Source organism: Neltuma alba, unplaced genomic scaffold (genome assembly GCF_004799145.2).
Source record: "Neltuma alba isolate B1F8T4 unplaced genomic scaffold, ASM479914v2 tig00007308_pilon, whole genome shotgun sequence".
Taxonomy (NCBI): Eukaryota; Viridiplantae; Streptophyta; class Magnoliopsida; order Fabales; family Fabaceae; genus Neltuma; species Neltuma alba.
This window is the reverse complement of record NW_021634747.1, coordinates 17291-33794: the sequence shown is the minus strand read 5'-3', so window position 1 is coordinate 33794 and position 16504 is coordinate 17291. Positions and strand designations below refer to the sequence as shown.

General features: G+C 31.4%; 1 protein-coding gene and 1 long non-coding RNA gene across 2 annotated transcripts; one reads left to right on the top strand and one right to left on the bottom strand.

Moving 5' to 3' along the window:
- Positions 1-9453: 9453 nt before the first annotated feature.
- LOC114752284 (protein FAR1-RELATED SEQUENCE 5-like) lies at positions 9454-11772 on the top strand. The gene is made up of 2 exons (XM_028941020.1): positions 9454-11024; positions 11763-11772. The coding sequence occupies exons 1-2, from the start codon at positions 9454-9456 to the stop codon at positions 11770-11772; spliced, it is 1581 nt and encodes a 526-aa protein (XP_028796853.1).
- Positions 11773-11861: 89 nt separating this feature from the next.
- Positions 11862-13971, bottom strand: LOC114752286 (uncharacterized). The gene is made up of 2 exons (XR_003740821.1): positions 13643-13971; positions 11862-12539 (listed from the first exon to the last, which is right to left on the bottom strand). It is a non-coding gene; the product is annotated as an uncharacterized LOC114752286 (long non-coding RNA).
- Between the last annotated feature and the right edge of the window lie 2533 nt (positions 13972-16504).

The window sequence follows — 16504 nt, the reverse complement described above, 5'->3', positions numbered from 1 at the left end:
ACTCACTAATCATTTTGTGTCTCAGTGAGCAATAAAATAAGCATATTCCAAGCATGCCACGTTGTCTTATTCATTTTGGTCATCTTCTCATTATACCTATTTCACTTGTTCAGCCAAAATACAAAAATGAGCATAAATAAATAAGGATAGAAAAATAAAAGCCTAAAAGCCTCCATAAATAAATCAAATTAAAACAGTAAAATGAATGTCTTTTCCAATTCAAAATAATTATTATCAACGAATAATACGATTTTCTTGGGGATCCGTTGCTCCTGCTGTCTGCCAACTTCGTAGCTTGAGTTCGAACGAGTAGCGTGGGGTTCAATATTTTTCTATTTGTTGTTGTAAGCGATTATATTATCTTCATTTCTTAGTATAAAGTTAGTTAACTAATTTAAGTAGTAAAAAAACTAATTAAATTAATTATTTGTAATAAATATGTATTGTGTTTCCTAAAATATTCTTACTAATTAAGTATTTTGGCTAGAATTACTATAATTATAAGGATTTTTTTAAAAAAATTTAATAAATATGAAATACTAAGTAGATAAAAGTCTTATATTTAGGATCAAAACAAAAATCAAATGAGTTTTTATATTAAGATATATATATATAGTTATTTGTCTACTCTTGAGTTGTTTTATTATTTTTTTTTGGGGTGAATTTCACCTTGTAGAATAGGTATTTTCTATATTTCGTTATAAATTTCCAAAATTAATGTGTTGTTATTGTCCTCAATTTACAACGAAGGTTAGATACATTACATAAAAAGAACATATTACAATAAACAAATGAGTGTTTTAATGCATATCTATAGTCAATGACTAGTTATCTTTTTTTTTTTTGTTTCAATATTATAATGGGTAGCAGCCCCCCAGTATTGTGGAATTTTCCTTTCCTGTAGCGAATTCTTTCTTACTGTTAGCCTCCTTTCACTGTCTTTTCTCTTCACCATCTTTCTAATTTTTCTGTATATGGTAATTTGCAACAAATAATAAAAAAATAACAACGGTTGATGTGCAAAATTACAACAAATGGTAGAAAAAGTACAACTACAACATATGAAAATTCACAACAAAAAATAGAACAGTAACAACTTTGCGTGTAAAATTACAACAAACAATTTAAAAAGGTACAACTCTACAAACGAACATTTACAAAATAAAAAGGTAACAATAATTCATATGAACATTGATAAGAAAGAATTAAAAAAAAAAGAAGTATACATATCGAAAATTATAAAATTAAGTACAATTCTACGTGTAAAAATTTATAATAAAAAATAGAAACATAATATATAGTAAATTAATAATAAATGACTTTGCTTTGACTAATATATTTTATTGCAAATATTAATTTTCGTATCAGGGGTGCCATCTAGAATAAAATAGCATTCACACTTTAAACCAGGAATTCACATCAGTGACAGAGAAAATCAAAAAGTCAAGTTTCATATACCTAGTAGGTATGTGATAGTCACTCTCATGCGATTCTCTATGAGCTCGAGTCCCATGATTCTGAATGTCCAGCATCTGCAGTGACATGCGATGCAGAAGATCTTGCATTCTGGCCAGCTAACTACAAAGGTCTTGTACCCTTTCTAATTGTGTTTTCAATCACTCAACAGGCTATCTATATTCGCATGTAGCTTCTCATAGATTTCCCTGAGTTGTTTTTGTGATCAGGCTCCATTCGCCATTTTCCAAAATCGAGTCTGTTCTGATACCAGGTGTTAAGGGCAGAGATTTATGGAGAAAAAAAAACAAAAAGAAGAGAAAATTAATTCGGGGCAGAGAGAATTCAGGAGGATATTCAAATTATCATTCTACAGCTAAAAACAAGAGTAGCCATTACATTGAGCTAAGTAGCCATGTACAAAACAACAAACTAGTGCAAAAAGACAAAAGGGTTATACAATATTCCCATAAAAATAAAAGTACCTTTTTCATTATTTTTACCTATAACATTTGACTACTCTATCCAGTTTTCATATCACGGATTTCCTAGGTAAGTCTTGATATGTCCCTCCTCAGAGCCACAACTTCTACCATTAGTAAATCCATACTCTAGTAAGAATTTAAAAAGAAAAAGCCAACAAATGAAAAAATAAAGCAATACAAATGAAAATATGAGCAAAATAATATGCAAGAGAAGCTACTCAACCAGCTTAAATTATCGATATGGGACTTCAATAAGATAGAACATTGAGGTCTTAAATTATAGGTTTAGTGTTATATTCTAGACCAAAGAACAAGATGGGCAAAAGTTTGTTCAAGAATAGAGCTTCGTAACCTTGTTTCTTTTTAGAGTTGTTTGAATGTTTGTGTTCATCCAAGTTTCAATAAATTTAGGAAAAATCTCAAAAAAATACCCCTCACAGATATTTTTTGCCATCAGTACCCCTACCCCTAACAAATATAATTCTTTAATACATGTTGTAATTTTTATTGAACATTTTCATATTGAAAACATAAATTTATATACTTGAAAAGCCATGCACGTTTCTCTCTTGAAATGATAATTTACATATTAAAATATTATATGGTTTATATATATAATTTTTTTACTGCATATTGATAGGTTGAAGATGCTTAAAGCTGCACTTGACAATAATAAAAATATGTATAATATCATTTTTTATGTATTATTTTTATTCTCTTGCCCCATTATCTACATGTCAATAATTTAATATGATATAATTTCACCCAAAAGAAAAAGTGATAGAAGATATGAACGTAGTCCTAATTTTTACGAATAACTACAACTTGAATTGAAGCAAAATTATTTATTAACATAAAAAAGATCACGTATATTTAGTTCGTTTAATACAATCAAATCATCGTGTGTGTATGAAAGCGATATGCCTTGATCAAATTAAATAAATTAGATTTAGATAATCAAGATTTAAAATTTAAAATTTAAAATTTTGTAAATGTACCCAAAAAAATACTTCAAATCATGTACAGTAATGTGCAATGACTGTTCAATCAAAACAAAAAAAAGGAAGAACATGATATTTTGATTCATATTAACGTTTAGGTAAAAAAAAAAGGAAAAATGACCAAAAAATACTCCTTGAAATTGAAAAAGACAAAAAGGTGATCCAAAGAAATGAAATGACTAGATGGATATGAGGTATGAATTTGGAATTGGTAGATTTTGGTAAAATGACTAATACGCCCCTAGAGTAAGACAAAGAAAAAGCAGTTGAATATTTTCACATACTAACACGTTGATTAAAAGAGGTTACAAAACTCATTACATAAATGGTCGCTTTCATTTTGTAAGTTGTTATTTTCATTATATATTTAGTAAAATTGTGGGTAAAAGCATTAAAAATAGTTACAAATAAACAAGTTGCAAATCTTCTAATGTAAATGGCAACTTTCATTACGCAAGTTGTGATTTTTTTTACTTGTTTTGTAAAAATGTCTTATAACAAATTGTAAAACTCCTAAGCAAATGGTCACTTTTGTGTTATAAGTTGTTATTCTCGTTATATATTTCGTAAAATTACATACAAATAGATTACAAATGGTTACAAATAAAGAGACTGTGAAACACATTATGGAAATTAGTATATTCATTTTGAAAGTTGTTAAACACTTCACAAATACTGTTAAAAGCTACCTTCATTATAATGAAACCTAAAGGAAAACTAAATCCAAGTTCCTCCAGTCACTGGAAAGGGTTCTTCAAAATCACATTGACCTCGTCGCAAAAGTAGATTGCCATTGCTGAAGTTGGTTATTGTCATTAAAGTATGTTGCCTTGTCTAAAATAACTCCTACTCCCTGAGATTGCCGTCGTTAAGGAGGTCGCTGAAGTAACGTCAATTGCGATAAACAAATAGGAAGCTTGAATATTGTTCTTCATAAAGCATTTTCTATGGGTCCCCAAAACTTAAAATATTATTGTTTAGCGTTCCTCTTTCTAGTTCCGTCTCTATTCGTAGCATAAAATTGTTTTCAGAGAATATGAAGCTGCCTGATTTTCAAGTATTATTAAACCATTTGCCCTGAATTTACAAAACACATCCTGAGATTTATAACTTTTGTAGTGAAAGTGACCATTTTATTAATGAGTTTTGCAACTTGTTTTCAGGATATGGGCAACTTGTTTCTAAAAACCAATAAAATTCTATGCTAAATTTGACAAAACACATAGTGGGATCTACAACTTTCGTAGTGAAAATAACCATTTCTTCAATGGGTTTTGCAACCTGTTTTTAGGAAATGGACAACTTGTTTTTAAAAACTAATAAAATTTCATGCTGAATTTTACAAAACACATAGTGGGATTTACAATTTTAGTGGTAAAAATGACTACTTCTTCAATGGGTTTTGCAACCTGTTTTTAGGGGATGGGCAACTTGTTTCTAAAAACCAATAAAATTTCACGTTGTATTTTACAAGACATATACTGGGATTTATAACTTTCATAGTGAAAGTGACCACTTTGTTAATGGGTTTTGCAACATATTTTCGGGAGATAGGTAACCTTTTTTTGACCACCAATAAAATTTCACGTTGAATTTTACAAAACACATAGTAGGATTTATAACTTTCATAGTGAAAGTGACCACTTCTTCAATGGATTTTATAAACCTGTTTTAATCGGATGGGCAACTTGTAAGCATAAATAAACCATTTAGTGGACGTGCACTTGAAGTACATCATAGTAAACATTAAAACATTAACTTTCATAATTAACTACATGTGTAGTGAACTGTACCATTCACGTAATGGTATTTACTAAAAACCAGTAGGCATATGACAACATTTACATTACATAATTGCTTGCCACCATTTTTTGATTTTTGTTACATCATTCACCAAATACTGAATATAAACCCTCAAACCCAATACTGAAGGCAGTTATTTTTTTTCAACGGATAATATATCCGTTGAAAAAAAATAACTGCCTTCAGTTTTGTTTCAATCCCCACGGTTACTTAACCACTTTACAAGAAAAAGGGGTAAATCGCAGTTCTGAACCCACATCTTATGTTTATTTACATTAGGACCTCGAAACAAAATGGATTTGGGTCCAATCCACCAAAAGTGGACTGGGCCACTTTCCTACAATAAGTTTTTTGTCCATGTAAGAACATAACTCGTGTTTTATTGGCATTCTATATAAATGTAATTTATAGATAGTTGACTCCATTCAATTTTATGAGGGAAATTGAAAATGCTCGTTTCCTACACACTAATTTGATGGAAAGTCAATGATATTGGAAATACTTTTATGAAATGTGATAGTTTAATGTTCTTTGTTTTTTTTTAAAAAAATTTTCAGAGGGTTTTTCGTGTTGGCATTTATGGAGCCTTAGTGTCGAACGTGTCAGACTTCATTGTTTTCCACATTCCCAAGTCTGTGTAAAGTTCAGAGTCTGTGTTTTCTCCAGCATATCCAAAACAGAAGGGGTAGAGTCTGTTATGTTAGTTAATTGGGCCTCAGTGGCCGGCATGTGTGTGTATATGGCCTAGCAGTGTATGGAACAAGTTTATGGATCTAGTTTCCCTTTGAATCAATAAGTTGCATTTTTTAAAGAAGTGTGCCATGTGTCTTATCAGTTTGTTTAATTAACTTTGGATTAATACTATCTTTAGTCATTAAAATCCAATCCCGTTATAGTTTTGATTACTGAAGTTTGATACTATTGATTTTGGTTGTTGAAATGTGAAGCCAATAATTTTGATTTTTAAAATCTGACTTTATTTTTGTTTTCCTAAAGATTTGTCAGTCTTTAGAATAGTGTTTTTGGTCCTTGGAACATCAAAATTAAAATAAAGTTAAATTTTAGAGATAAAAACCATTTATTTCAAATTTTAAGAATCAAAATCAAAATGAGATCAAATTTTGAAAACTAAAATCATGGGAAAATTACAATAAGGTTTCAAGAAAGAAAAATAACTACCAATAAATCCTAATGACAAGTTAAATGTTATCGTTTTCTATTTCGAAACTTGTCATTATAAGCTGTCTAGATTGTTATTGAGACTTTTTAGTAATTATATTTCTTCTTAAAGACTTGATTTCAATTCTCTCTAAAATTACTGATTTTAAATTTTAAGGACTGAAAGTCAAATATGGTCAAATAAGTGAAATTATCCAATGTAATTATTAAACGAAATATGTGACTTTAAGTGTCAGTCTTCCCTGTTAATGTAGGACTCTTTAAAATATACTCCTCCAATTCTAAATATAAGACTCTTTTTATATATTATAAAAGAGATCTTATATTTAGAACCAAGGGTATATATGTGTGTTTGTGTCTGTGTATATAACATATGCAAGGAACAAAAAACCGGACCGGACACTAAACCCGTTGAGGTAATAGTTCAAGGGTTAATGGGTCAGATCAGGGTTAAACTGGGATCAAACCGGTCACATTAAAATGATAAAATTTAATTAAAAATAACAAAGTATAGCAATATTAATAATCACTAATAACAAAATGTAAGGAAATACAACAATAATTTGATTGTAATTAAAACAAAATACAATAACATTAAGGATTTTGATCTTTATGATTTTTTAATAACTAAAATTAATAATTATTAATACCAAAATTATTATTAAAATTCATTTAAATATATAGTGACTGAAATATTAGGAGTTGAAAAAGAAAAAATAGGATAAATAGCAAAATATCATTCAAACCGGTTCATTACCGGTTTATACCGGTTTTTGCCGGTTTGCACTGGTTTATCCCGGTTTGACTGGGTTGATGCCGGTTCATTTTATGACCGGTTCATTGCTTTAACCGAACCGGATCACTGGCCGGATCACCGGTTTTCCAGTTGAACCGGCCGGTTCGGTTTTTTTTTCACTGAACATATGAGAGAATGCTTAGCAAAAGCATTTTCATCGGGCTAAAAAAAAAAGTGGATATCTCTAGTAAACTAAAATAGTTGTTTAATAGCTATTTTGCTTCAGTCTTTCCTATAGAAATAAAAATAACGAAATATTTAGTTACAATAAAATTTTTGCTCTCACATGTTTTTTAAAGTTGCATCTTTATTGACATATTGTATAACATCATTTTGTCTTTTTTTTAAGTGTGCGCGCGCGCGCGCGTCGAGAATTACACTTAAAATGCTTATATCCATTAATCTGTGGCTTTCTTTGACTTATGGGACAAAATGAGGACCCCACGGCTCAAGATCTCATGTGAGTCTACATCCTCTTTTATTTTCTCCCTTTATTTTATATTTCCTACAAATAGAAAAGAGATCAGTAGACTTTGTAAGAAGATTGCTTTTTATCCTGATAATTGGATTTGGTAAGAAAATATATAGAATAAATCAAATAGGTATAATTTATAGAATAAATCTTAAATGACTAAAAAAATTAATTTTTTCTAAACAGAAACTGTCATATTTTTATGTCGAATCTTTAAAAAATTGTTAAAAATTCAAAATAGTATCATATTTTTATTTAGAAGATATCAAAATATTACTCATTTTATGTAGAATCTAATGATAAAAAAAAAGACATTTGGAAAGTAAGAAAAAATTAAGAGGCAATGAGGAAGGCATTAGATGGGGAGAGCAAACACCCTCCAAAATATACTCTTTCCTTTTTTTTTAAAGGTACTCAAGGGATAGGACGGGACGGGATGGGACCAGGAAACCCCCATTCTGTGTCCTATCCTGAAAAATAGGGCCCGATGCTATTTGCATCCCACGCCCTGTTTTTCCCTGGTCGAGATGGGGACTGGGACAAATTCAGGACGTCTCGATCAACCACTTTTTTTTTTTAAGGCTTAGTTATAATTTAATTCAAAAAAGGCTCAATCACAACTTACACTTAAAAAAAATGAACTTGAAACTTGAAGCAAATTTGTGTGAAACAATTATAAGTAAATATAAATGAGCAATATAAAATAAACTTGAGACAAATTTAAATCATTTAAATGAACAGTAAGTTGCTGGAAAAAAATGACCAATAAACTTGAAGTAAATATAAATAAACAACATAAAATGAACTTCTAATATATAAATAAATTTAGCATACAGTAAATATCCTTTAAATTTAAATGGATGAGCTTGCAAATTTATTCAAATGCATTAATCTTTCAAAAACCATGACAGAAATCACTGCATATAACAATCTGAATTAATCCATAAACCCGAAGTAAGTTTATTAAAGAAAAGACTAGAACATCTATGAAAACTTAATATGCAGTGATACTAATATTAAGTGAAGACTGATTTAAAATTTCCTCAAAATATAAAAACACAGTCTATGAAAACTCTCACTTAAGCTTTTTGAAATGGAAAATTTTTTTTTTTCTAAAAGCAAAGAAAAACGCAACCCATAAACTAAATTCTAGTTCAAGTTCTAATATATATATATATTCTAATATATATATTAGTATCAAAATAATCAAAATTGAAGGGTGTAAACAAAAGAAATAATACTCTTGTAAAAAAAAAAACAAAGGAAATAATAAAAAAGTATTATATAAAAAAAAGGGTTGGAACCGTGCAAGGACGGGACGTCCTGAAGGTCATCCTGAGATGGGAACAGGCCCATTGGGACGGATACAAGATTGCGCACCCCGTACTCTTTTGGATCCGGATCTTCTCAGCGTCCTTATTCTCAGCGGCCCTCAGAAGCTTAAAATCGTGTCCGTTCAATTGATCTCAGCGCTGAAAATGAGAACACGTCATAGGGTATTTAAAACAGCATCTCTGCCGTCCATATCATTATAATCCTAGCCATCCATGTTTAATGCCTTTAAACCAGAAGCCATTCGACATTCTACAAGCTCAGTTTGGCGGGAACATTTCACGCCAGTCGCAAGCAAACTCTTTCTTCAAATATCATATAAATATACCTGGATATATAGGTTCTATGGCCTCTAGCTATTCCAGTTGATTGTTTCTGCAATTGGCAAGACTCTATTTAACTTTTTAGAGGTAGTCCAAGTGAAGAAATTACCGATTTTGGGGAGAGGGGTTCAAAAATCAAAATCTTCATTCTAAGAGGCAAGGTAAGATGAAAATAACTAATTGTTTTATGAAAAGATGATATCTTTTTCGGATCTTTTTCATAGCCAATGTCATTCATGCTTTCAAAAGGAAATGAAGTTGTGGGTTAAAAAAATCTGACAGTGCAACGCTACGAAACTTGTCTTGTATATCTCATTCCTATTTTCTACTCTTCGGTTTTGCCAGGGAGTGTAATAGCTTCATCCATATTTAAGTTTTTATTCATTTAGAATGTTCATTGACGTTAATGCAGGTTGCATGAATATTTATATGCTTAGTTCAATGTATAAGCATTCGAGAAAAAGGACTAGCGTCTTTTAGTACTCCATTTAAATGTAGTTTGTTGTGTTTAAGTTTTGCTCTGTTTTTTTAATTTTTGTAATTTCTCATTTTTCAAATAAGATTCTATCATGTGTCCTGCATAATTTTATTTTACAGGTTTCAATACATGGAAGCTGATTTGGCTCTTAGATTAGGAAAAGAATTTGATAATCTGGAGGAGGCATGGAGTTTTTGGAATGAATATGCTTGTAGAGCAGGTTTTAGTGCAAGGAAAAATGGGTTGACAAAGAGTAAGAAAGATAAAAAGACAATTATTGGTTATAGATATGCATGTTCAAAAGAGGGTAAACGAAAACCAGATAAAAGATACACCTCAGCCACTAACCATCGTCCTGAGACCAGGACCGATTGTAAAGCTGGAATGACAGTCAAATTAGTGGAAGGCAAGTTCAAGATCATCAGCTTTATAGAAGAGCATAACCACCCATTGCATCTTCAAGAGACAGTGCATATGATGAGGTCTCAACGAAAAATAAGTAGTGCTCAAGCAGATGAGATTGATTTGGCTAAAGATGCTGGACTTAAACAAAAGGAAACTTATGACCTCATGAGTAAGCAAGCAGGTGGGCGAGCTAATCTTGGTTTCACTCGAGTTGATATGAAAAATTATTTGAAGACTAAACGACAAAGAAGCCTAGTGGATGGGGAAGTCCGATGCTTATTGAATTATTTTGAAGAACAAATTACCGAGAACCCTTCATTTTATCATTCATACCAGCTTGATGTAGAAGATAAAATTACAAATATTTTTTGGGCCGATGCTCGTATGCTTATAGATTATGCTTACTTTGGAGATGTCATTTCATTGGACACTACATACTGCACGAACAACAATCATAGGCCTTTTGCGATATTTTCAGGACTAAATCAATACAGAGGAGTTTTAATTTTTGGGGCAGCTTTGTTATATGATGAAACCACAGAATCATTCAAGTGGTTGTTTGAAACTTTCCTGAAAGCAAACAAGCAAAAGAGACCTGCAACAATTTTTACTGATCAAGATCAAGCAATGGCAAGAGCACTACGTGAAGTTATTCCTGAAGTGAAACATGCATTATGCACATGGCATATTGAGCAAAATGGGATAAAACACTTAAGAAACAAAATGAAGGGTAATTCACATATCCTGCGTGACTTCAATAAGTGTATGTTTGCTATTGATGATCAATCACAATTTGAAGAAACATGGGCTTCTTTAATATCATCCTACAATTTGGAAGACAATACATGGGTGAAATCCATATATGAAATCAAAGAAAAATGGGCATGGTGTTATATGAAGCACTCTCTCACTCTTGGTATGCGAAGCACACAAATAAGTGAAAGTATTAATGCTGACATCAAGAATATTACAAATCCAAGTGTTGATATTAATGAATTCTTCAAAAGTTTTGAGCGAGTTGTTGCAGATAAGAGGTATAATGAGATGAAATGTGAATTTGAAGCAAGAGAGAAAAAACCACGACTAATAGTCCAAAGTTCACCTATCCTGAGACAAGTTGCTGAGATCTACACAGCCTCAATGTTAGAATTATTCCAAGAGCAATTTGATCTCTTTTTTGCCACATGTATCTCCTCCCGAGATGAGAGAAGTCTATTGTTCACATATACTGGTACCATGGTTAATGAAGATAAAAAGTGGACATTGACATTTGATCCGAAGGATGATTCTGTCTGGTGCAGTTGTAGGTATTTTGAATCCATTGGGATATTATGTTGTCATGCTCTAAAAATATATGAGGCAAATGAAGTAAGGAGACTTCCAGAAAAATATATTTTGAAAAGGTGGACGAAAGATGCAAGAGACGGCACAATACATGATATTGAAGGAAATGAAATAGAAGCAAATCCTAAGCTTCAAAGCACACAAACATATCGACAATTATGTCATATGATGATACAATTAGCAGCTGAAATGTCTGATTGTCCAAAGACTTTTGCTTTTGTGCACAACTCCATCATTGAACTTCATAAAAAAGCAAGAGATTTTCGTTCAAGGCTGAGGAATTCAAATGATGGCGACAAACAAGAAGAAGATAAAAGCAGGAAAGAAGGGGGGAACCAAGAAAAAAAGAAGATGAAGCTACAATGTAAACAGCCCAAGGGAATCAAAAAGAGAGATGGAACTAAGAGGAAAAAAAGATTTAAAAATTTTCGGGAGCGTCTTGGAAAAATAAGTAGGTCTCAAACTGAAGCAAGAAGTGAGCACTCAGGTTGTCTAATTTCATGTACTACACCTCCACCATTGCAAGTACTACCTCAAGTGCAGTCATTCACAAATATGCTAATGGTGAGTTTTTATGTCAAAATGTAGATGTCTTTTGTAATTTGTTTAGTTAGTGTTTATCAAAAAGTTGGATATATAATGCCTTTTAGCATTAATAACATGCACATTTTTTTCTTTGTAATTTATAGGCCCCCTTAGATTGTCCAACACCATCACTGGAAGCATTAGAAGAAGGAGAGTTTTTATTATCAGGTACACCAAAAAAAAAAGACAGAAATGTGCACAAGTTAAGGGAAAATGTCACTTTTATTAAAATCAATGTTTATGTTACATCAAGATAATATAACTACACTCTAATACAATTTTTAATAAATCAACTATACAAATTTTTATGACCCTATGCTAACATTTGAACTGCTCTTCTTCCTTCCTTCTTGTTAGGTGAAGGTCCTTGCACCATAATGGCATCAACAATGTCCAATCAATCCCTAGTTGGTGATGGTCCCTCTTGTAAAACGTCAACAATTTCCAGTCAATTCCTGCAAAATGAAGGTCCATCTTTTACAGCTTCAACAATGTTTAGTGAGCATGGAGGACAAGGCAGCCACCACCTACAATAACAATTCAAATTCCAACAATTCAATCATTCAGTCCAGCAACTTCTTTTTTTGATAGTGAATCTAACAAGTTCTATTTTGTATGACATGGTAGCAAGTTCAATATGACAACAAATTCTATTTTGTTCATCATAATAGCTAGTTCCATATGGTGGTTAGTTTTATTTTGTTAAACATGGAAGAAAGTTGTGTCTTGATAGCACAATATGACAACAAGTTCTGTTTGTTCATAATGCATTTCATCAGGATGTATATAACATTTTTCTGCACTCCACATGGTATGAGGGGAATGTATAAAGTGCTAAATCTCCAAGGACCCCAATTGCAGTTTTCATCACTAGTTCATCCCTGCATTAAAAAAAGACATTGAAGTCACTAAAACATACAAATCTAATCTAAGGATATATTAAAACATACAAATCTATTGCCATGGGCTTCTTTTCCACGCATAACACATTGGGCCATGACTAGCTGTAACTTGTTATTTAATGCATTAACTATAGACTCGTTATATTTTGCTTTGAACCGCCAGGATTGAAGTTTCGTGCTAGCTTGCTTTATTTTCTCTAATAGCTCTTGGTTCTTGCTATTCATATTCTCTATTTCTAGCTCTTTTTCATACAACTTCTTGCTAACTCCTCTCTCAATGGCACTTAGAAAAGAAACCATGTGTCTTAGCCTCAATTCTCTCAGACCTTTGATGGTGTTCTCCTCTTGTTAAATATGATCATTTTTAGATGTGAATATGCATTTTGCCAACAAACAGGATCATCATTCTAGTTATATGCTAAACATTAAGCATTAATTTCCACATAGATGGCTATATAAACTACTTTGATTATCAGTTTACACAAGAAATCCAATACAAGCCACAACAATACCATACATGATACCATATCCCTGAATAAACAGAATTAAGCTTCACTATCAGTTCTTGCTATTGCGTAGCAGCACCAAACAAGGTTCCATCTAAACTTGATATAACAATCAAGCTCTTTTTTCTATTGATCAATTTCAACATTTAGATTACCATCAAGGGACAAAATTATAGGAAGTTTTGCTTTAATGCCTTTGCTGGCAAAAGTGACAGCAGAATGGGGGTCATCTTTCTCATAAGATCAAGATCAAAACATCAGACATGACCAAGTCATGGAAGTCAGAGCATTAACTATGGAAGTTAAAGTATGTATTTAATCTAAACCTGAATCTGGAAATTTTCGAAGGTGCTAGCAAACACAAAGTCTAACGTTTCTTATTTTTGGCATTTAGAACAATTTCCTGTTGCACAAACAAATAAATATTGCGTGCAATGTCAAAATCTATTTTCAGAAAATATATATTACTGCTTCAAGAAAATTATGATCTGATTCAAAAAAAAAAAAGAACTCCAATTGAAACCAAAAGCATTCTCATTTGACGATAGATGTGATTAAGGAAGAAGGAGTACAAACCCAAAAGCTCTAGGGACTTGGCGGAAATGAAACGATGAGGCTGTTATGGGCAAAGTCTTATTGTTCCACTATACTTTCCGATGAGCACGAGCATTGTTGTCGGCGAGCTGGTTGAAGCGCATCGAAGACTATCTTCTCAGTTGGTCAGGGATTTGGCTGAAAGCTGGAAATAAACGGACAGTCCAGATTTTAAGAAAGCGAACGGCAGAGATGCAATTTTAGAAGCTGGATGACGTGCTCCAATTTTCAGCGCCGAGTTCAATTGAACGGACACGATTTTAAGCTTCTGAGGGCCGCTGAGAATAAAGACGCTGAGAAGATCCGGATCCTACTCTTTTTATAAGAAATATTTGACCAAATCTCATTGATCAAAAAATTAGTTAAAATTGATTTAAAACAATAAATAAGTAAGAATTGAAAGTTTTTCCCCTAAAAATACCTTTATTTATGAGAGAGAGTATAAAAGAGAAAATATAAATTGTTGAAATAAAGAGACTTGTGGACCAAAAAAATATGTGATGGAGAGAGATCAATTAATAATATTTTGAAAAATAAGATAATAAATATATTAAATATTAAAATAAATAATTAATGAAGACAAAATAAGAAACTAGTGAAAAAAATTTAAGACATCCTACATATGTTTCTTATAAATAGGAACAAAGTAAAGATAATAGTTATTTTTTATTAAAAAGAACGGAGGGAATACATTTTAAACAGAAAAAACTAAATTAAAACTTGACATAAATTCAAAAATCCCAGTACGAGTACGCATGCGCCTATAGAGAAGCTAAAGCTAATATTATAATTTTCCTTTTTTCCATTTTTCTTTTGCTTAAAAAAATTTCTAATATTTCAAGTATTAAATGTATTACACAGTTGTTAAAAAAATCCTTTATAAAATTTTTTTGAGCAAAAGCCAAAAATAGAATATAATATTTGAGAAAATTAACTTATGATTCTGTGTAATTTTACATGATTTTTAATTAGTTATCGGTCTTTGTTTTTTGTGTTTACAAGTTTTTTGTGGTTTCACTCAATTTGTAATTATGTCTTTAAATTTTTTTTAATCAGTCATCTTATATTAATCATAAAGGAAACAAAGAAAATAAATTAGTAGATTCATAAGAAGAAGGATTACACTTGATAAAATTGTTTAATTGATACCGAGAGTTGTAGCCGTATTGTCCCCAGAGACAAAAAAGAGAAGTTATTAATTCAGAAAAGAGTGAAATGAAGACACTTGTAATTGAATAGATGATTTCCCCTCTATCTTCAAATTAATTGAAAGTATTAAAGAGTCCAAACTTGATAACATATCAAAGAGTGACAAAGAGGAACACATCTCCTACTTTTATTTCTATGTAATATGATGCTCCGACCATTAGTATTAATAATTGAATTCGACTGGAGCACAACCTTGCTAGGAGACCGTGAAGGCTAGATCAAAGAAGGACAATATATTCTTGATCTCTTGTGCAACAGTAAGAGGATTTGATTTATTTTTTTCACGCAAGTCCATGTTCTTCTTCCTCCAAATAATATTGATGAGGATTATGGGTCTGTCTGGAATAGCAATTGAAAAAGTAGTTTATTGTGAGTTTGGTTTATGAAAAAGTAAAGTTGGATAAAAGTTAAATTAGATAAGTTGAATTGTGTTTGGATTGAAGTTCAGAAAAGTTAATTTGTAAAAGTGAGATTGATAAAAAGTCGTTTGGATTATTATTGAGTAAAAGTAAGGTTGGTTGTAAAATAACCAAAATAGGTATAAGTTTTAATAAATAATAAAACATGATTAAAAAAATGACTTTACATAATACAATGAATTTGAATTAATTTATAATATGAAGGGAGGGAGTAATACATATGTTCATGTATGCGTGTGTGTGTGTGTGTTACATTTACATATGGTAAAATATTAAAAAAACCGTTAATAAAAAAAAAGTTATTTATCATATGATAACTTTTTAGAAAATTGTGTTATATTAAAAAATTTGAAAATGCACAAAATGACCGTATGAGGAAGGAGAGCCAGAAGGCAGATTTGGTATTAAATTTGCAATAAATGTTTCCAGGACTTTTTACCAAAGCAAACGCACAATTCCATAAGTTATAATTATCTCTTCCCAGCTTATGCTTTTCACAGGCTTTTGACTTACAAGCTAAATAAATTAAAACCTTATCCAAACAATGACAAAATTGCAGATCAAGCTTATGGCACCAATAAACTCTTTTTAAGCTCCACAAACACCCTGCCAAATAGGCACTATAACACCCTTCAAAAGAGACAATTGATTATCTTGATACAGGGCAACAAGTGTTTCCTTCAACCATTGATGGAAACGTTGGAAGTTGAAATCGTCAAATTTAATTAGAAAGCATTCAAATCAGATAGCTTTGAAAAATTGGCAGAAAGCAGTGTCTTATGCAATTGTCTCCAAACGAATATAATGTATTGTGGGGTGGGGTGAGAAATAGCCACAAATATTATAAAAAAAGAATCAAAAGCCCCAGGATGGCATTGACGCAAACACAGAGAATATCTACCCTTGACAGTTTAAATACGAAGCTTATTTTCACCCCAAAAAATTTGATCAAGAATATTAGAGAGCCACTACTTAAGGACTTTTAACAGGGTCGATCTCAGTTGTATCTGCCACGACAAGAGGTAATTAATAGGAATGGAAGTACTAGTTCCCACTTTCCATTGAAGTTGATTGACAAGGACATCAGCATGATTTGCTATTCTTGACCAAATCCATGAAGCACTATAGGGCTTTTTGATAATTGAAGCATGATTAATATATGTCACGCCCAAATCTCAGCCCTTGTGTAAAGAGAAAGAAGAAAGAGTCGCTACCA

Coding starts and splice junctions, on each gene's coding strand:
- LOC114752284 (XM_028941020.1), top strand. CDS start 9,454: ATGGAAGCTGATTTGGCTCTTAGATTAGGAAAAGAATTTGATAATCTG.